We start from the raw sequence: 22,059 nt of genomic DNA, 5'->3' as shown, positions 1-22,059 counted from the left end.
ATACATTTATGTCTTAATACATTTTTTACAAAATACATTTTTACCTAGTACATTTTTTACTGAAATTATGTTTATGCCCGACCTTGTCAAACAACGCCCAGTCAAATCTCTAAGTTTAGATCTTTAAGTCTAATGTTTAGAAAATGATTTTCTCGCATTACTTCAGCATTAGCCATTGTTACAAATAAAACTGCAGACTGTTCTGTTTCAACTTGTACTGGACATTCAATTATTTTTTACCAGCTCAAAGATCACAAAGCTATCTGAAACCCCGTATCTGCTTTGTTTATGTTTGTGCTTTTAAAACGCGTTTCTAGAGAGTAAAACAATTTTAAATCAATGGTAATTTAAATAAATAAAAATAATAAACTAAAAATTAAAATCAATAGATAAAAAAAAATTTCGCGCAAATCCATAAAAAGTTTGATATTAAAATTAAATTTGATTTTAAAATTGTATTATACGATTATTATTATAAAATTATATTATAAAATTATATTATAATATTCTTCCAAATTTAAAAATAAATTAATGTCCATAACTTTCAAAATTAAAAATAATTAAATAAATAGCAACAATTTTGCAAAAACATTAAAGAACATAAGAATATTATTCAATAAAATTTAGGTTACTTTGTTATTAGGTTACTTAGAAATGTACTTTTAAATCGTTACTTTTTTGTTTAGTACTTGTACTTTTACTTGTACTTTTTACTCGTTACTTTTTAAATTAAGAACTTTTTACTTTTTACTCGTTACTTTTTTTAAAATTACTTGTACTTTTACTCGTTACTTTTTAAAAGTAACGTTGCCATATATGGCTGAGTCTAAGCACAAATTTAGTAAAATAATTAAAGTTTCTCATCCTTTTGAGATAAATTTTAACCTAATTCTTTTACTCAGTTGTTACGTTTTTACTCAATAATTCTTTTACTTAAAATTTTGTATTTTAAATTTCTATTCAATTTTTAGTTATTAAAAGACTCGTTGAATGTTTTTCGTCACATAGATTAATTAGTAATGGAGTGAAAAAGTTAATTTCCATTAATGTTTTACAATTTTGCATCTGTTATTTTAATTGCATATTTCGCTAATGGGCTGCAATAGCTGCACAACTCAAAAAATCAAGTTTTGAGATAAGTGGAGTTTAAAGTTTTCATTGCTAAGGAAAATGCATAAGAAATGCTTCAGTTTGCTTGAACGAAGATTACCTTCAAGTTGAATTATGAGTTGTGCTAGTATTGCTGTTGAAAGAATGTGTATTTTCATATTTATACCTGTTCTCAGTCCAAAACGCTTGTTTTTTTAGTTGTGCCACTATTTCAGTCTTGTAAAATATGTATAATAAACGTTAAAATTACTTATTTTACTTTGACTAATAATAAAACGTTAATTAAACATGTTTATAATAAAACGTTTCATTGTAATAAAATATCATAGGATTACTTCATACACTATTTTAGTTAATTTTAAGCAAAAATAACAACAGTTAATTTTAAACAAAAATAAAAAATAAAAATGATGACGGAGAATAATGTTAAAAAAAGAAAAAGGATAAAGAAATATTAGAAGGTCAATGCCATTAAATAAATAATTAATGTTCACATAAATACCGTTTATAACGTATGTGTTAATGGATGCTGATTACTACCAAAGATGTTTATCTCGTATTTCTACATCAACGACGATATCAAGTGATTTTCTTTTCCATCAGTATGCAGAAATTGAAAAAAAAAGTAATTTTAATATTTGTTGTAGTCATTTAGGAACAAACGACTTTCTTCCCATGAAAATAGATAGAAGTTTAGAATTTTAGAAAACTGAAACAAAGTTTATTTAATTTTATGACTGTTGCATTGCACCATAATTACAACTGGCGAATGCGCAATATGAAATTCGGTTTTATTGGCAGATGTGCTGTGTGTAATAGAAAATTTTGAAAATTATTACGTTACGAAATATATTAGTAATTAGAATTGATGTTTTATAAAATTAACAAGTAAATTATGGTCAAAAAGAATTTAGCTTTTTATTGTTATTTATTGTGGACTGTTTATTGATTATTATTAATATTGAATTTAGGTGTTTACCTCTTTCGAAATCGGATGGGATACTTCTAGTTTGAAATATATTTTAAAAATTCCTAATCCTTATTTTAAAAAGAAATTCAAATGTTTTTATGCACACAATATGCTTTAATATTCTTAACACAAAAATGATATTTAAAGAAAGTGAAAGAAAATTTTTTTGTTTCAAAAAGAGAAAAGTATGTCGATTACACAAAATGTTAAAGACAAGGAAAAAAACGAGTCTGAAAATATGTGTCTTTTTAACTACCTAATAAAATTAACTTGCAAATTACGGTCATGACGAATTTAGCTGTTTATTGTCATTTATTGTAAGCTATTTGTTATTTATTAGTATTAACATCGAATTTGACTGTTATTGACCCACTTTCGATGTCGGGGGGGGGGATACCTCTAGTTTAAAATGCCTAAATATACCTAAAAGTACCTAATATTTATTTAAAAGAATTGCAAATGTTTTTATATACACATTATGCTTTAATATTCCCAACAATAAAATAATGTTTTAAGAAAACAAAAGTGCAATTTAAAAAAAAATAAGGGGCCAATTACGCCGACGTTTAACATGGGGCGGAACAGGGTGATGAATACAGGTTATTATAAAAACATGTAAAACTGGTTGAAAATCAAAATAATCATAATAAATAAATAAATAAGCAAATAAGTTTGTTCTATATTTATAAGTGCTCTATATTTATAAATTATCTCTATATTTATAAGAGTATTTGTGGCATAACTACCACTACAAATATTAAATACCAATTCACCAGTATATAAGACTTGTTAACTTTATTCTATCTTGAGGTACCTTTTGATAGATGAAGGTTGACATAGTCGATAATTATATCACCTCAATGGTGACCCGGACGTGATATGAACTCGTCAACATTGATGGGTGGTCCGCATTAAAATTAGTTAATTCGCTTAAAAATATACTGCTCAAAAAAAAATCCGGTGAATTAAATAAAGTCTCCCAGTCAATAAACGAAAATTAAGAAGAAAAAAGAAATGAGTGAAATACTTAAAAAAAAATGAAGAAAAAAATTATATACAATGAGCGAAATGCTATAAAAGAAAAGAATTAAGAAAAAAAATAATGAGAGAAATGCTATAAACAAAAAATGAAGAGAAAAAAATATAATAAGTCATTACGTAGGCTGATCAAAGTGGTCACCCACTTACTGACTGCAGCCAGGGATGCGTGACTTTGGTGTTCTGCGCGTCTGTACGATCAGTCCACTGCGGGACAGTCAAGTATTTATTTAAAATAATTTATAGCCTGGAGATATTTCGGTAGCCTAACGACCAGCGCAAAGTCAAGCACTTCACGGTAGGACAGTTTGGCGAGGACCGATACGAGGCACCCTTGGTCCCTATGCAGGCTGATCAAAGCTGTCACCCACCCTCTTAGTGACCGCAGTCAGTGATGCTTGACTTCGGTGTTCTACTGGGAACCGTATACTTACAATCAGCCACTGTGGGACGATTGCACATGAAATACGATTTTGTACAATTATGTAACGTTTGAAACAAAGTATTGTTCTTAGCATCCAAGAATAGTTATAGCTAGCAAAGAAACAAGTGGAACATGTCAGAGTAAGTTTCTTAACAATTATGTAATGTAAATAATAATCAGTACCTTAATTTTGTTCTGGTATATCCTTACTTGGGATGTTCAAAAATTCGAGTCTTGCAGTGGACTGATAGTTAAGACACGGTTCCCAGTAGATCACCGAAGTCAAGCATCACTGGCTGCGGTCAGTGTACGGATGGGCGACCGCTTGGATCTGTCTACGTAGAGACCGAGGGTGTGCGGTATTGGTCCTCGTCAAACTGTTCTACTGTAAAGTGTTTGACTTCGCGTGCAGGTCGTTGGGCTACCGAAGCGGGGGTGCCACCCCCCCAGCAGAGGATCAAAATTGTGATGGCATGTCTTCGGATCATCCTCAGGAATGTTTCCCAGACCGTCGCCACTGGCCCATTGTGCAGCTCTAGTGCGACGTAAATGAACTACAACAACAACAACAAAAATTCGATTGAAAAGTTCCACAGCCAATTAATGTATAAAAACTTAAGCTAGTACTCAACGACATGATTACTGAAAATATACTTGAGAAATATACGGAAATATACGCAAACAAGCGATTAATTATACGAAATCAAACACAATTGAATGTACGTTAGGCACATAAACTAATTATAGTTGTATTATATGTTCATATCTTGATTTCAAAATAATCATACAATTCATTCTGTTAAGTGTTAACTGATTCATAGGTCATGGGAGGGAATGACCAGATTTTAGTTCAAAACAGGAGCATCCAGAGGAAGTTAGGTAGGTACTTTAATTTTCGTCACACTCGAGCTACACAAGGGGCAATTGTCGACGTTCTGGGAAAAATCCCTGAGGATCCGAAGACATGCCATCACAATTTTGTGAGGCTACTTCCTCCATTTAGGCATAGATCTGAAGGAAATTTTCTTCAGATCCCTGGTACTGCTCAGCAAGCGATTCCAAAGATTATACGAGCACATGTATCACATGTACTCGGTGACCTTAGGCGGAGTCGAGGATCGAACCCCGGCACCTCCGGGCCGGAGGTCGATTCTCTTACCATTGGGTTACCATGTGTCCTACGAAAACTCTCTAGAATATTCTTAGGGATCATTATCACTGCAATTTTTTTTTATTTTATTTTATAACCGTCGTTGAACAGCCGACCCAAGTTCATGGGTTTACGACTACTAACGTTCAACTCCGTAGCCTTGTAATTTTGAACCAATCCAGAAGACAAGGAAACTCCTGGATCAGTACCCCCAGAGGTATTGATTTGTTGTGGGAACATGGAGGACTTTGAGACTCGACAGATTTAACGTGCATCAGTCACCATTTACTACACGGGGAGTCTTCGGCCGGCGAGGATCGAACCCACGACCTCTTGGATATGGGCCCAGCGCCCTACCGACCAGGCTATCCCGGCCCCTTATCACTGCAATTGATAGATATATTGATATTTTTGAATGCGAATGGAAACTTGATTAACAAATTTTTCACAAGTGAATGTTGTTGCACTCTAATTACGCCGTTCTGAATTTGCACAATGGGCTATTGGCGATTGTCTGGGAAACATTCCTGAAGATGATCCGAAGAGATACCATTACAATTTAGATCCTCTGCAGAGGGCATGGCACCCCCGATTCGGTAGCCCGAAGACCTTTATTCGCTAAGTCGAGCACTTTATGATAAAACAGTGTAACGAGGACCAATACAGCACACCCTCGGTCCCTTCATGGATTGATCCTAGTGGTCACCCACGCGCACACTGACCGCAGCCAGTGATGTTTGACTACGAAGTTCTACTGGGAACCGTGTCTTAACAATCAGTCCACTGCGGGACCACAAGTGAATGTATTTCACCAATCAAGTTCGCTTTTGCATGAGATGTTTCTTGAAAATGCAAAAAAAAAAAAAAAAAAAAAAAAAAAAATCGCAGCTGGTGCGGATGGTCTCATAGCTCCTTCAACTCCAGAGTTTAGCATGAAAAATGAAAGAGCCCATCTCAAAGTAGGTAAGTAGGGTTTTGGGTGACCCTACCAAGAAAAAATTCTCACGTTCTGCTTCGGGTAAATTTCCAACACTGTAAGAAACGTCAAACTTCGGCTGAACACACTACGGACTGCTTAGCTCTCCTGTTCAAGATAATATTTTCGCCTCCCCTTATCGTAATTACTCGTTTTTTTCAGTTGATGGGTTCTTTCGTAGCTTCAACTCCCTCTGGGATTTGGGATTCTACGCTCCCCGTCACTTAAGATCATTCTCGTTGGAATCAATTTTCTCCGTCTGCAATTGAGAATCAGGTTGGTGGAAAGTATTTACCCACGAAAAACTATCTAATCAGATTGTCTCGCATTTCCATTAGACTGCAACATCTGCTTAATGCCCAAAACGTTGAATTTGATTCCGTTTAGACACCTGGGATTCCTTTTGAGAAGAAAAAAAAATTTGCAACTCCGTAATGGCATTACTATGTACCTATTTCCCCTCCTCATCCATTTTTTTAAGAAACAGTATCGTATTTTACAAATATTTAATCTCTACTCTGCGTCACTAGGTAAATTTTATTCATTTATTTTTCAAAAAAAGAAGAAAAAATGGTAGCTAAGTCCTTTTTAGCAAACTTGGTCTTTTCTCCGAATTACTGAAAGACATTTGTCCAACCATAAAATTTTGTGTCCAAGATAATCAAGAGGTACAATAACATATCACATTATTTATAACACCAACCACAGGCATTCTCATTTTCAGATACAGTAGAATTAAAAGTTCTTTGGTATTTGCGAATATATTGCGTTGCATAAGTTTGGACAAGTTAAAAATTCACACAGATTTTGAAAAACATTTATTTATTCCACTATGACAGTTTCAGTGCAGTGTGCTATGCATGCTTTACGATTTTTATGACAATCACATCCACACAGCATACTTTACGATTCTTATAACAGTGTATCTATAGTTTATCTATATAAAGAACTCCCTAGCCATTTGTCTGGAGCAGTGGTGGTGACTATGGTTATGAAGTTTAACTATTTCAAGTTGGGTCATTATTTAAGACAGGTTTTGGCTCAGGTCGGTGAATCAGAGCCGTTTTTATGTTTTTAGAGGCCCTGGGCCTATCTTTATTTAGGGGCCCTTTTTGAGTAGTTTTGAAGAAAAAAAATTTAAATAATTTTTAATTCTTTTTATTTCAAGAATATAAAACAATGAGACATTATTATAACAGCTATAATACACTTTGCTTTGAACGTTTAAGGTTGCAATACGTTTTACGCTATTTGAGTGGCAAAGCCTTATATCACATCATTAAAATCAATTTCCTGCAAGAGATCATATTCATTTCTCATGACTGACAAATGACTCATTCTTTCTTAAGTCATATTATTTCTTAGTTCATTTTTTATTAATTTTGTCTAGAGAATCACCGTTAGCCGCTACATTTAATTATCATGAGTGAGAAAAACTTCAAAGTGAAATGTCAATAAATGGAAATGCGTCTTCGAGATTGTTGTTTTTTACTATTTTATATATCTCATCCATTCCTAATTCCTAATTGGTCTAACTTATACTTATGGGCTAAATGATGATTGAAATATTCTAATTATAGCACTAGTTTTATTTCATTCATATCATTGGCGTAAAATCTAAAAATTATAAAAGTGAAGCATTAGTTCCTTGGAATTTAAAGAATTTAAATTTGAAAAAAAAACCGAACATATCAGTTATGAGTTTATACGCCATTGAAAGAGATTTTATTTTTAATTGACTAATCACTGGGAGATTGACTAATCATCACAGGCTAAATTACTGGGAGGTAATCTAAAAATTTAAATATTCTGCCTTAAGTTTAAGGTGAGTGCTAGGCATAGTAAAAAAATTGCTGCGGGACCTTTCGAAGGGTCCCGCAGCAATTTTTTCGTTAGGTTAGGTTCGCCGTACTTTTTTTCGCAAGGTTAAAAGAGATCTCTTTAAACCTTGCTTGTAAACCTGAGTACTTGCCTGCCAAATTTGGAGCGTTATCTTATGTTTGTCCTCGACAATCGCATATATTTATGACTTGGTCATATTTATGCCGTTGGTCACGGAAAAGATATCCGATAGTATGTCAAATAGTATCAGGCAAGTTCTCAGATTTATGCCTTTCAGTTGGAATAAAATCCAAAAAACGTTCCACGGAAATTCCGTCATTCACATATCAGATAGCAAATGTCGGTTAAATCAATAGTTACTGAGACATATTTTACCTTCTTTAATTCTGCAATTATTTTGTTTTATACTTCATATACCACAATCGATTCAACTTCAATTAATTACAAATCGAAGCTGATAAATAGAATGTATGTTCATTACCCTTATACCCATAATTATTTATAAGTTCAACAAGAAAAGGGTCAAGTTAACTCAATTCTAAAGTTCCCAAGTAATTTCCACTTTGCTGCGATCCAATTGTTTGTTTGTCTCCACGGAATGCAAGACTTCGTGATGCTAAAAACTTTATTACTTCTGTTGTTGTTCTTGTTCATCTGATTGAATCTTTTGCTTGACAAGTAAATCATTGTAGCTTGTTGCGCCCAAACGAATTCCCATGTTCTAAAATGCACATATTGGAATGTTACCAATCGTTTATGCAACTTTCAGAACTAAATGCATTATGCAAGTAGTTGCTAAAAGGCGGCATCAAAAACTTTACAAACTTTAAGAGTGGCGAACTTTTGAGCCTTCAAACATACACTGGTGTAAAAGTACCATTAATGTCGTTCTACAATTTTCATAAAGATAACTAATTTCGTGATTAATAATTGTTTTCTTTTATATAATTTATAACAAATGTATTAAAATTTATACTAAAAACACTTTTAAGATTTTACCTGACATAATTATGTGCTAATTATAATTATAATTACCTGACATAATTATGTGCAAAAGCTAATAGTAGCTTTTGCAAATTAAAAAAGAAAGAAAGAATAAAATAAGATTAAAAAAAATTAAAAAGGAGACACCAATTTAAGAAAAAAAATCTAATTAAAATCACTTCTCTCTAAAGGAAAACGTATTTTAGTAGTTTGACTTTTAAATCAATCGATCATATTTTATGCCATTTGAGTTCCTCATTTCAACATTAATCAATAAATACGCGTAATAAAGTAATAAAATTATGCTCACAATCAGATTAGAACTCGTTGAGTGGAATAGAAATAAAACTGATGTAGGGGATACGTTTTGATTCTCACACTCACTGAGCACATGACCAAACTAAGTGTTAATGCTGTTCTAATTCGTATTTGCATTCATTCTAATTCGAGTACAAATTTTTTTCCTGGAAGATCATTGTTAATTGTCTTTTATTATTTCAAGTAGAGTTTTAAATTGAAGTTAAAGTTCTGAAATTTGAAAAGAAATTTTACTCTAATTAAAAGGCATTGAACGTTAGTGAAATAAGCAGCCGAAAACGTTTTAAAAGTATTTTTTTCCCTTGTCTTCATGACGTCATCAGTTATTTTCGAATTTGGACAACAGAGAATTTCTTCTACGCATCATATCGAATTAATCGTTAAAAAGAAGGAAAAATCGAAAAAATCTCTTAATTTCCGCATCTATTGCATTTCATTTATTATTTTTATTAAGGTACATTCCGAATTTTTCATTTCGAATCAGTGAGTAAATTCTCTGATATGATATAGTTTACGTTTTAATAGGATGCGAATATTTTGTTAAGCCTTGCTGAGTATTTTTGTATATTATTTGATATCTTTTCATATACCCCCTTCCTTTTTATGACATGTGTTGATATTATCTTTAACTGTTTTATTAAAATGATATTTTTCTTTCCAAATATTTCTTGATTCCAATCTTTCCAAATATTTCCTATTGATAACTAAAATTGATTGTTTCAATAAGATTTTATTCTCTTTCACTATACATTTCCTTTATACTATCGATAAAAGCTTTTTTTTTTCAAGCGTAAGGCGTTGTAAATAAAAATATATGAATTTTCTACAGGGGTTGAATATTAATCTCCCCCCCCCCCACAGCCTGGCCATCCAGGGTTTCAAAGAAAGGGAGAAAAAAAAGCTGGCTCTCATTAGTAAATTTTTTATGTATTTTTATTCCTAGCTAACAAACAATGTTATAAAAAATTTTTTTTTGTTCAATACAATTTAGTAAATAAATGTTTAAAATTATGCATTAAATGTTATGTCTGTGTAGTTTCTAAGTTCGTATGTGTTGAAACATAAGTACCTAAAGTGATGGAAGCAATTTACACTATTGTTATATATCCAAGTACTATATATTTTCTTGTCTTTTAAGTTCCCAGATTTTGCATAGAATTTTATAGAACTCTATAAAAGTGGAGAAGAGTTTATAAAAATAGATAAAATCATATTGTATGAAGGAAAAAAGTTTTATCAGACAGTTCATTGTGCTACTTTTAAAATGTATTAAGATATATCAAATGAGAAAAAAAGAAATAAAAGTTCCAATAGTGCTCTATGTGCAGGGTTAGTCTAACTGATTCATTAGTTTCAATATTATTTTTACTATACCAAGTATAAAGACAGGCAATACTTGGAGAAATGTATACAAGTACCAAGTTTCTGGCAATGTTAAAGATGTGCATCTTAGGTCCCTTGACAGGAATATCAATAAACCTGTTTTACCATTATAACCTAAACAATAATTCACAAAATATATGGTTTGCAACTTGTTTCGGATAATCAAAAAAATAGCTTAGTAAAAAAACTGCTAAATATATTTTAAAATTTTATGTGTGTCGATGTCTACCACAATTCCTTGTCTGTGTGTCACATAAATAGCTTTTTTTTGGAAAAAGAATTTTTTTTTATAAATTGTTCATTTCATTATTTCATGTATAAAAATTTAATCTTTTTTTGTTAAGCTGAAAATTCTGTCTTAGAACTATGTTCTATTTCAAAACAATTGTTAATATTGCTTGGTCTCTTTAAATCCATGTCCGTTTTTTTGTTTTTGTCTGTTACGGCTTTCTGACCGAAAACTAATATTTTGCATTTTTTTTTTTTGGCAGGCATTTAAGTTCTAATACAGCAAAATTTGTCTCATTTCATCTCTTTCACATAGAATTGACCCTATGCATTAATTGTATGTTTTCATCTGAAGCACTGATGTGTTTGTGTTGCATTGTTGAATTTAGACGTACATTAATTTCATCTTTACAAATTTGTGTATCTGTAATGCCAATAACTCTACAAGAAAACATCACTGCTTATTTAAAGGACATTGTTAGAAGCATTAAACATATGGGCAGAACAAATTTATCTTAGATGTGTATGCTGGGTGACCGAGGGTTCACTCAGTAACCCATCAATTGTACAGGTTAGCAGTTTTGGTAAATACACAAAGAGAGCGGTGATGGCTCAGGGGATAGAGCGTTTGTAAAATATCGTCAGTGGTGGACGGATCATGGGTTACAGTCCCTTTGCTGTCAGCCTAACCGTGGGAGATTTTCATGGTTTTCCTCTCCATGTAACGCAAATGCGGGTTAGTTCCTACAAAAAGTCCTTCGCGAATGCAAAATTTTCTCAATATTTGATCCAGGAGTTCCCTTGTCTTCAGAATTAGATTCAAAATTACAAGGCTCCGAAGTGGAACATTGGTTGTTGTAAACCCAAAAAATTGGGTCTGCTGTTCAATAACAGTTTTAAAATATGCAAAAAAGAAAAAGCCGTGGTGGCTTAGGGGATAGAGCTTTCAATGAGGTGAACCGGGTTCAAATTCAGCGATTGCTAGTCGACATGAATTCTGCATGCGACTTGCACCGACCACAGTGCTGATGTAAAATATTCTCAGTGGTAGACTGATCATGGGTTAAAGTCTCCTTACCTTTATTCTAAAGACAATAGGTTTTCGTGGCTTTCCTTTCTAGTCCAATTGCGGGTTAGTTCCATCAAAAAGTCCTCCACAAAGGTAAATTTCTCACAATCCAGGAGTTTTTTTGTCTTCTGAATTGGGTTAAAATTACAATGCTATGGTATTGAACATTAGTAGTCATAAACAAACCCAAAATTGGTTTGGCTGTTTAGCGACGGATATGAAATAAAAAAATAAAATTTGTACATAAAACATTTACAGTTCTTTTAAATAAATATTAGGTATATTTAAACTATATAGGGATCCCATCCGACCTCGAAAAGGGGTCAATTACAGTACATCGACGATTATAAAATAAAATAAGAAAATAAAATATTTGTCAATCTTCTTTATAGGTATATGGACATAAGAAATCTGTATATATATCTTAATTTCAAAAGACACAATGTCCATTGTAGTTTGATTTAATTTAAAAACATAATAATTTTAACTTTTATTGTATTTTAGAGATGTCAGCCCATTTAGTTTAAAAACACAATAATTTTAACTTTATTATATTTTAGAGATGTCAGCCCGTCGATTTAGTGATTGGAATTTGGAATGTAAAGTTTATATTGGAAATATCAGTAATCGTACAACCAAAGTTGATATTGAAGAGGTGTTCAGCAAGTATGGTCCTTTGAGAAATGTTTGGATTGCTCGCAGTCCACCCGGATTTGCATTTGTGGAGTATGAAGATAGAAGAGATGCTGAGGAAGCTTGTGCTTGTTTGGATGGATCGTATGTTGATTTTGTTCATAATTTTGATGTAATATTTTATATAAGTCTAATTTAATATTCATACTATTGATGATTGTATTTAATTTGAAATAGAAACCTTGGAAATACTAATCAAAATAATTTAATTAAAAATATTAATCAGATGTCTTTAAAATATTTTACATTTACTTTTTTTCGGAGTAACAGGTGTAATATTTGTGTATTTAAAATAATTGTTTATTTTTACAAATAAAATAAGGATTTCCATTCAATAAGATGTTAAATTTTGTTTTTAAAAAGAAAGTGCAATTTTGTAAAAAGACAAACATTTTTAAATAAAATAGTCTTTTGAAAGATTTCTTTTTTATCTTTGAAATCATGGTTAATTTAAACAATATTATCAATAATTTGTTATATTGTTATTTTAATCAGAGTTTGATCTAGGGCCGTTTTGTGGCCCCTTAACAAAATTAAAATTTTTAAAAACAGCCCCATCACAAAATTCTACGGTAAAAACTGTTTATTTGCAAATTTGAGCTGTTATTTTTATGAAGCAGAAATGTAAGATTTTTGATTTCCACAATTTCATATTGTTCGATAATAATTTTTCAGATGTTATTCATTTTTCGTCCCTTTTCACTCGGTTTTTCAATTTGTTATATTTTTCACATGATGATCGAACTTGAGTTATCATTTTTTGACTTGCTAGATTTTATTGTCACTTAACGTTGTTGGGTGATTATTGTAATTTTTTTTTGTCTCGTTCCACATGGTTTTTCAAACTTCTATGTTGTTTTTTTTTGATGTTGTTTTATAAAGGCTCTGTATGTTTTATATGATAGTATGTTTTGGGTTTCTTTAAAATTATGCAAATATTTGTGAAATACAAGGCTCTTTCAGAAGGATATAGTGCTCTTTTTAGTTTCTTACTACCTGCACTTTTTATTGTCTAGAATATGCCTTTGTGTATAATTAAGACTAACTTCGAAGATCAATATTTGAACATATTTTAGCAATAAGCCATTACTTGACTTTTTTTTCCAAATTTTTTTCTGTGCGTATGTGTTATAGACAGCTAATTATCTTCAAATCTTTATTTGATGATATGATCAAACTAGGGATAAAATGTAAAAAACATTTTTTTAACAAGGCATTGTGAAAAAAAAAGTTATTTATTTTGTATATCATATCATTTTGTTTATCATATTATTGTCCTGCTAATTTTGAGACAAGTTTGATTTTAAACATAAGAAAAATAATTATTTCTAAAATTGAATGTTTTTTATCAAAAGTTTTTCACAATAATAGTTTTCATTTTCCATTGCAGTAAGTATTTTTATCGCAAAAATGAGCTCTAAGCATGGATCCACCCCTGTGAATGTTTGGTATTGGTATTTAATGAATGTTTAAAATGAATTATTTTTCCTTTTAAATCTTATTGGACATTTTTGAGTGGAAATATAAACTATATTTAGATAATTTATGAAATCTATTTATTTTATTTTTAAAAGAGAATTTGTAAGTAGCTTGACTTTATACCGTGTAACAATGCTGGAACTGTTTTTTCTTTCTTTTATCAGTGTTTTCCCTAAGGGTTTTTTAGAAGGATGGCTAGCCTTGCCTGCTCTCAGATCCCTTTAAATGTGCCCTCCTTGCCCATTTCTGAAATTAAGCAATCATCCCTAAAAAACACTGCCTTTTCATTTGATGTTTTTAGGAAATTGGTGTTTTCTTAACCCTGTTTTAATAAAAAGTACATTTCTGATTTATTTAGATATTGATATTTATTTAACTTTAATTTTTAATTTCATTCCTGCATTTCATTAAGATCTTATGTTGTAATTATTTTTGTAATATATAGTAAAAACTAAAAACTCGCAAGATATTTGCATAAAATTTTTTTCTTTCCGTAATTTGAATTAAATTTTCCCGAAAATATTGTACTGTTAATCAGATTGCTAACAAGAGGTAGGATTTCTTTAGGAAAAAGTACTGTACTTTTTTCAAGGGACTGAAAAGAACACAGTGTATTTGAAGTCTAAATAAGATCCGTACAATTGTTTAGCTGTAGGTGTTAGCTTAAATTTAAACATATAAAATTTAATACAGTACAAAAAAGTAGAAAGTTTCCTTTTTTATTTATTCTTTTAAAACATAACTCTTTTTCTTATTTTACTTTACACGAAATGTTAAAATCTTTTTACTATTTTTAAATGAATTATGTCTTATTTTCCTATATGTACTCTTTACATCAATATAAATTATATGTACTTACATTTAGTTTACTTATTCCATTTTAAAAAAAAAAAAGATGAATATTCCGTTTAGATAATAGTTACACACTTGAAAAATTAAATTAATTATTCGGAATAAATAAATTTTGATATTTATTATTAATATTTGCTTTGTTAGGGATAAGGATAATTCTCAACTCGTTAAATTTTATTCATTTCTTTTTTTTTTTTCTTGAAGGGAGTATATTTATAAATTTTTTAGTGATTTTAAATATCACCATTATTTTTCTTTAAATGTGTAACTTTTATTTAAAAATTTACTTTTACATGTTTAATGTCTCATAATTTGAAGTTAAAGATAAAAAATTAAAAAAAAGCTTTCATGCTTATCAAATTTTTTCTTTTTTTTAGTTTACTCTTTTTGAAGAAATTTTACGCGTAGATTTTCTTATAGCTTGCCTTTAATTATTTTTCAAAAGCTTCAAATTTTTCTATTATGGTAATGAGTGAGAATTTCTTTGTGAAATATACACATTAAATAGTATTGGGTAATTTAAAAATTGAAGGTCAAATTCATTTATTATGTAATATTACACATTTCGATAAATTTTAACAATGGGGAGTGCTCTTTCAAAGCTCAAAGTTCCCTTTTCTATGAAGAAGCACCCTGCCCTTTTTTCTTTCTAGGGGGAAGTCTGCTTTTATATTTTAGTTAAGAGGTTTTAGGCCAAAAATCAAAGTCCTGCCAATTTCTCGTTTCAATGCAATATTTAAAACATTTTACTTTATTCCAAATATTTGTCTTGCTCTTAAGGTTTATATAATAGTAAAAAGAATATGGTCTTAAAAAAAGCTGTTTGACTTCTGCATTTCCTTAAAGTGTTATTTTTATTATTTTTTTTTTAATTTTATTTTTTTACTTTAAGTTATTCCATATTGAAATATTTGTCTAGATCTAAAACCGCACAATTTATTTTGTTGTTTTGCAAGTTTAGAAGAGTATGTAAAAAATTTATATTGTGATTTGTTTATTTTAGTTTTTTTCTTAGCAGTTAGTTAATCTATTTCTATTCCTTCAGTAATTTTCGTTTGTGATTTTGCATGCCTTACGTATTACTATAAAATAATTTATAACGCAGTAATATAGTTTTTAAGTGTTTTTATTATTTATTTTTATATTGAAATTCAATTAATTTTTAACTTAAATGCTTTATTAAAAAAAAGAATCTGATTTGAAATTTGAACACATTTTTTGCAGACGTCTTTGTAGTTCAAGAATCAGAGTGGAGATGTCCCATGGAAAGACCAAGAGGAGAAGAGAGGGTGGTGGGCGACGATCTCCGTAAGTTAGTTATTTAAAAAAAGGAATTTTTTCTACTCAAATTGATAATTATTAATTATAAATTATTTTCTTATGTATAAGGTTTACACCAGCAATGAAAATTTTGTGGTTAAGTAGGACAACTTTGGTATTCATTTAGTGGTCCAAAAACTTAATATAGATGCAAATTAGTGAACAAAAATTAATTACATACATTATATCTGACTGTTAGACAATTCATGTTATGGTATGGTACACATCAAAAATTATTAATTGTAATTGTCTTCTATAATACCCTGAAAGTAATTTGGTTCATTACCTCATAATGATTGATGATCTAGATCAGTATTTATAAAAATTAAGTGAAAAAAAAACTAAAAATATATTAGTAAATTTCAAATTAGAGATAAAACTGCAGAGAGCAAATTAATAAACAAAATACCCTGGAACTTATTAAGTTCATTGCTGCATAATGATTGAAGATCAGTATTTATAAAAATTAAGTGGAAAAAAACTAAAATTGTGTTATTAAATGGATTCAAAGCAGAGATGAAACTGCAGAGATCAAATAAAGAAAACAGAAAGTAAGAAGTAAAGCAAAATATTAAATTAGTAATTAATTATCTAAAAATTATGAAATTTTAAGTAAACTCAATTCTAAAAGTGCAGAAAATATTGTTTTATTGATGTACAATTCTATTGTCAGTGCATGAATGCAAAGCAGAGCGCCTCATGTAAATTTGGAATTTTAGGATTTGAATTTAAATATTTGCAACACATACCATATCATGAATAGAACAATTAAATAAAAAAAAAAACATTTTCAATGCGCGAAAATCGATGTGAAAAAACTTTTTCTTTATTTTGAAAAACATATTTCAAAATGACTAATTTGTCGTTTATTTGTATGATTTTTAGTGTCATTTTTAGAACATTTAACGGTGTTTGCCCCCATATCACTATACTGGCGTGAATCCTACTTATGTAGTTTCACATTCATGTATCAAACTTACATGTAGTTTTACACATTCATGTATTTTTAGAAAATCATCATAACTTTAAAGTAAAATGTTGTGATTAGATTAGTGAGCGGCTTATTAACTCATTAAGTTGTTTGTTGCTTAATATTACATTAGATTTTGAATAAATAGAATAATTGTATTAGTGATTGGTGAAATTTTTTGTTAGCAAGAAAATGGTCTTAAGCCCAGTTTAGTCTTGGAAATACATTCATTTTTTTTCCTAAGCTGAAGGGCATAAATTAATATTGGAGTGTATTTTAACAAATACGAGTTGTATAGACTATTAAAACTTCACGTATTAAAAAGTTTAATCAAATCTTAGTAATCTTTCTGTATGAAAGACTATTTTCACTTATTTATTCTCTATTTTTATTAGATTTTAAAGCTCTTGTAAGGGATTTTGATTTCATTTTTATAATTTTTATGTATTTTGAGAATTGCATGTTAAGTTAAGAATAAATTAAAATTTATATTATTTTATTAATAATAAGTGTCTTAATATTTTTTTCCTTTCCTTCAATTGATAGCTTATCATAGTCATTTCCCCCCCATCCAATTTATGTCTTTAGAGTTTTATTTAATCTTTTTATCAAATCTGAATCAAATCATTTATTTTTCAAAGATAAAAAATTATTGATAATTGTAATGAATCCACATTTTATGCTTTGATGTACTGTATGATCCTGCTCAAGAGTTTGGAAAGTCAATTCCAGATTTTAGATATTTTACTTGAGTTGACAGTAAAGCTGAAGTTATAAACTAAAATTTTTTTTAAAAAAATTTCACGATCCCACCAAAAACCATCATGATCTTTTGCTGGTTTTTTCGCAATTATTTTCCTAATTTCTGCATGGTTTTTAGTTTGATATTTTAATAGGCTACTATGATCTTGTGAATATCGAGGCACATGATTAAATTGAAAATCCGAAAAGGGCTTGTATTAGGCTTACAATTGACAATTTTCAATGTCATAAATTATGTAGAGCAATAATTTTTAGATAGAAAATCAATATCTATTACACCAAGTACACGAGTTAGTAGACAAGAGAAAAGAGAACAATTTAAAGAACCATTGTCTAAATAATTTTCATTGATTATTTAAACAAAATTAGGCATTTTTATTTTATCTTAAAGTTATAATACATTTTTACAGAGAAAAATTTTAGTTTAATTTTTAATGTATTTTTTTCTAGCCTATTTTATTTCTCTTTAAACAGGTGCATGAGGTTTGTTTCTTTTTCTTTAATAATAAAATAGTTATGTCTTTTTTTTCATGTTTGGAATTCTTACTGAATTTTTAGTGCTCATTGGTTATATAATTGCTTATTTATAAAATAATTTTTTTGTAAAATTATATGTAACTAAAATTCGGTTAACCCCTTAATGATCGGTTAATTTTCAAGAAAACGGTTATAAAAGGCCTATTTTTTTATACGCGTATTTGATAAGTGCTGATATCTAGTTTAAAATTATCAACAATGACCTTAAATATATACTGGTACTGTCATCTGGTGTGTAAAATGAGAAGTAAAAAGTTTTCCAGGCAAAGGAAATGAATTAGTTTAATTTTTATTGGCGCATTACTACTGAACACTCCAGCCCAGGAATATCACGGGAGCAAGAAATAGAGGGTGAAATCTCACCCCGTAATTTTCATAACATATCCAGTACATAATTGTAACATATTCAGTACATAATTGTTCAATGTCTTTGATATTGCCTTTGATATTTGAACTACAAATGTTTTATTTAATGACTCTAATATTAATAATTTTTAAATTAAATGTGAAACATAAGAAGAATTTAACAGGGCACCCACTGGTCATCAGAGAGAACAGGGAGAATCTGGAGTTGTCAAGGAATTTTATTTCAACTCTGAAAAGCAAGTAATAGTAAGGGAAGGTTAAAAATTTTTACGAAGAACCTGGAAAATTCCTATATCATACCTGAAAAATAGCCAGTCTTATAATTGAAAATAGCAGTAATCAGTTATTGAGATTTAATTTAAATAATTTCACCTTTTAGTGAAACTTTTCTATGCTTCCATTCTCATTCTATTACATGTTTTTGCTCACAAAATCTAATATTATAAATCAGAAAATCAAAGTTTACTGATCAAAAAATAACATGGTATAGATAAAATATGGTATGGATTTTTATTAAAATTTACCTGACATGCCTGGAAAAGACAGGGAAAAGTTTTCTTAAATTGAGAAAAAATTAAATAGATGATCAAGTTTAGTTTCTATTCTGCTACTGATTGAAATTTTAAAATTGAATATTAGCTTAGCTGATATTAATTTGATTTTGTATAGAGCAGAATCAGCTTTCTAAACATTAAAATTGAAATCACATCGCATGTGGCAAGTAATTTGAAACTGACAGGCCATAATCTCTTTAATAGCTTTGTATGTTTTAGTAAGGTTAATTTCAGCTTATTTTTTTAATTTTTTTATTAAAAAATAAAATTTCATTTGTATAGAATATTCAATTAACAATGCTTTGTTTAAGCACAAAAACTTATTTTTTAATAATTAAAATATATACTATAATTCAAAAAAAAAAAAAAATATTTGTGGTGAAAGGAAACTTAACATTATGAAGATGTTAAATTTTCCATCTATATCTCAATGTCATATTTAACATAATGCTTCCATTTTTATTTTGAATATCTATAAATATCAAAACTTACCTTGTTGTGTCATTTATATCTAATAAAAATATTTTTGTTGATTTATTTTTGTTTAATCTAAACATTTTTAATTATTAATAGTCAAATCAACAATTCTTTTTTATTCAGTTTGTTCCTTATTTATAGTCTTATCTAATTGCCTTTTTTTATATATCTTTAATTGTTTTGAACCTAATATGATTGATTATTTACTATGGTTTGGCAAATAAATAAATGAAGCTAGTTCACATTTCAGTTCTAATTTATTGCATATGTTGTAAGGTGTTCTAGTTAAATTATTAAAATGCAAGTAGGTTTTACTCACTTGGTTGCACAACTGCCATTGCTGTAATCAGTATAATTATTATGTGTATCTAACATCAGATCTTGTACTGCTGAAAATCTTTATATTTATCCAACCAATTTTAAAATTATATAAATCCCATGGGCTTATGATTTTGTGACTAAATGTTTAGTACTTTTCCTCAATGTTTTTTAGAGGTGTTCTTTTTTCTTACAAATTAATGAGTAAAGAATTTAAGATTTTTTATAAGACATGCTTTGAAAAATTATTTCATAGAAAATATTTTTTTTCTCCTGTCAATTTTTTGTTGTCCCACTTAAATTATGGCCTAAAATTTTCAAGTGGAAGAAAACATTTATCTCATTTCGTGATACAAAATGCGCATTATTTTTTGGAACAGAAATTTTCATTAGAACATTAAATACTTCTGATACTTATATTTAAAACTATTTATTAAGGTGATTTAATAATTCATAATTGATTTAAGACTGTATAAATTAAAAGGTTTGCTCCTTTCATATAAATTGCACGAAAACCATGTTTTCGATAAAATAGAAAATTTTTTCTGCATAGCCAAAATCCTTTTGTGCTAATTTTCTTTAATGTGAAAATTTCAGGCTTATCCATCAATTACAGTGTGGCGCTGCAAGCCTCCTTAAACTCAATGTACCACTTACTTCTGTGCAGCTTTTTCAATTATGTGCCACTTAGGATCTGCTACTTCTGTTCTTTGAAGACAGAAACATGAGCTACTGTTTCTACTATTGCCTCCATTTCCCCCCACTTTGCTGGCAGTAGTTTCAAACTCACTCAAGAGTTCCTCAACGCTTTAACATCTGATACTCGAATAGCTACAAACCTGGAATACCCCGTCTCCCACCTCCTCCCAATCAGCAGCCATCATACCACCTTATCTGCTACCACATCCCACCACCACCCTCAATTCTTCATTAACATCACAATTCAACGTGCAGCAATATTGTAAGAATGCAGCATCAAAGGTTACTTTTATTTACTTAATTTGCCATTAGTAACATAAGTGTGCAGGTTACTTTTTCTTTGCTTGCATTCAAATAAAATTTGTGCTCAGTGGCATTAAGCTGATATGGATTCTCATATAATCAAATTTTTAAAAGTTGCCATTTAGTTTGCTAAAAGACAATTGATATTTCTTATTCTTGAAATTGGTTTGGTTAATTTTAAAAATAAAAGCTGTAGTTTATGGATGTTGGCAACATTAATATAAACTTATAAAGGCTTTGCCCAATTTTGTTTTATGTTTTAGTTCATATGTATACAGTTTTGCTATTAACTTATACTTATGTTATTTTAGTCGCCCCAGATATTATTCTAGAAGTCGTAGTAGGAGTCGCAGCCCTCGTTACAACCAGCGAGATAAGAGGGATCGATCTTATTCAAGGGAACGAAGATAAGCAAAATTTATTTAAAATACTACAAGCAGAAGGTAAAACGTTTTTTTTTATAAATGACTTTTCAGTATTTGTTACTAGATTCACTTATATTAAAGTAGTGGATATTATTTTCAGATTAATTGCTGGTGCAAGTAGTAATCATCTTGATCATCTTATAAAGCATTATGTAAATACTCTCATATTGAAACCAGTGTTTTAATAAATCATTTGGTTTAGAAGACGTAATATGTGTTGTGCTATTTTATTTATCATCATTATAAGTCATTTTAACCTTTTCAAGTTGCAATCTGTGGTTTAATATTGTATTGTCATCTTGAAACAATAAAAGATTTCTTCTGAAAAATGTATTATTACTCTAAACCGTGTGTTATCATTTTATTATTTTTTTGTCCTTAATTTAATGTGTTGATAAAAAATAAAAAAATTATTGGCTAATGAATAAAATTACTGTTCTTCACTTAGTTCTTATTTATATTTATCCATTTATAAAGTTCAATATTTTATCTTAAAAGATTTTTATAATAATTAGTTGAAATAGCATAAAATTTTATATTAAAATATGCATGCTGCTTTGACTTAGACCGAGTTAATTGACTTCCTGTTACTCTTTCAAACTACACAGATGTAAAGCTGTGATGAATTGCAGATGAATTCTTTAACTTACTTCTAATTCCAGGGTTCGTTCTGTCCTAAAATGTCCTAAGAAAGTACTAAATTTTCTTCTGAGTGCTGAAAAAGTACTAAATATTTTTTATTCCGGCATTTCTAAGAATTTTTTTTCAGCGATCGGTTTCACACCATTTCTGGATTTCATAATTTTTGATTT

The 22,059-nt window shown here is 29.4% G+C and overlaps 2 protein-coding genes across 7 annotated transcripts in view; one reads left to right on the top strand and one right to left on the bottom strand.

Moving 5' to 3' along the window:
- LOC107454542 (cytochrome P450 302a1, mitochondrial) overlaps positions 1-1,751 on the bottom strand; it is a 34,026-nt gene extending 32,275 nt beyond the window's left edge. Inside the window, exon 1 of the mRNA XM_043053210.3 lies at positions 1,613-1,751. The gene's annotated coding sequence lies outside the window, so the exon portion shown is untranslated. The remainder of the gene's footprint in view (positions 1-1,612) is intronic.
- Positions 1,752-9,086: 7,335 nt separating this feature from the next.
- Positions 9,087-21,576, top strand: LOC107454520 (RNA-binding protein 1). 6 transcript variants are annotated; one of them, XR_011637536.2, is made up of 6 exons: positions 9,123-9,266; positions 12,053-12,269; positions 15,741-15,824; positions 20,418-20,801; positions 21,134-21,265; positions 21,348-21,576. XR_011637536.2 is itself a non-coding variant. In XM_016071742.5 (5 exons), the coding sequence occupies exons 2-4, from the start codon at positions 12,055-12,057 to the stop codon at positions 21,231-21,233; spliced, it is 399 nt and encodes a 132-aa protein (XP_015927228.1). In that variant the 5' UTR covers positions 9,087-9,295; positions 12,053-12,054; the 3' UTR covers positions 21,234-21,265; positions 21,348-21,576. The 6 variants fall into 6 exon arrangements, 2 of the variants coding, with proteins under 2 accessions (XP_015927228.1, XP_015927236.1); XR_011637535.2 differs by having other exon boundaries at positions 9,123-9,295; positions 20,418-20,781; XR_011637534.2 differs by having other exon boundaries at positions 9,123-9,295.
- Positions 21,577-22,059: the final 483 nt, after the last annotated feature.

The sequence above is a fragment of the Parasteatoda tepidariorum genome, chromosome 10, assembly GCF_982258835.1.
Source record: "Parasteatoda tepidariorum strain Cologne lab strain chromosome 10, Ptep-v5.0, whole genome shotgun sequence".
Classification (NCBI taxonomy): domain Eukaryota; kingdom Metazoa; phylum Arthropoda; class Arachnida; order Araneae; family Theridiidae; genus Parasteatoda; species Parasteatoda tepidariorum.
This window is presented reverse-complemented; position numbering and strand designations above follow the sequence as displayed.

Bases quoted from the DNA above. Each gene is read 5' to 3' on its own strand.
- LOC107454520 (XM_016071742.5), top strand. From the start codon at position 12,055: ATGTCAGCCCGTCGATTTAGTGATTGGAATTTGGAATGTAAAGTTTAT. The intron at 12,270-15,740 runs GTATGTTGATTT...CATTTTTTGCAG, and splicing joins TGTGCTTGTTTGGATGGATC to ACGTCTTTGTAGTTCAAGAA. The intron at 15,825-21,133 runs GTAAGTTAGTTA...ATGTTATTTTAG, and splicing joins GGTGGTGGGCGACGATCTCC to TCGCCCCAGATATTATTCTA.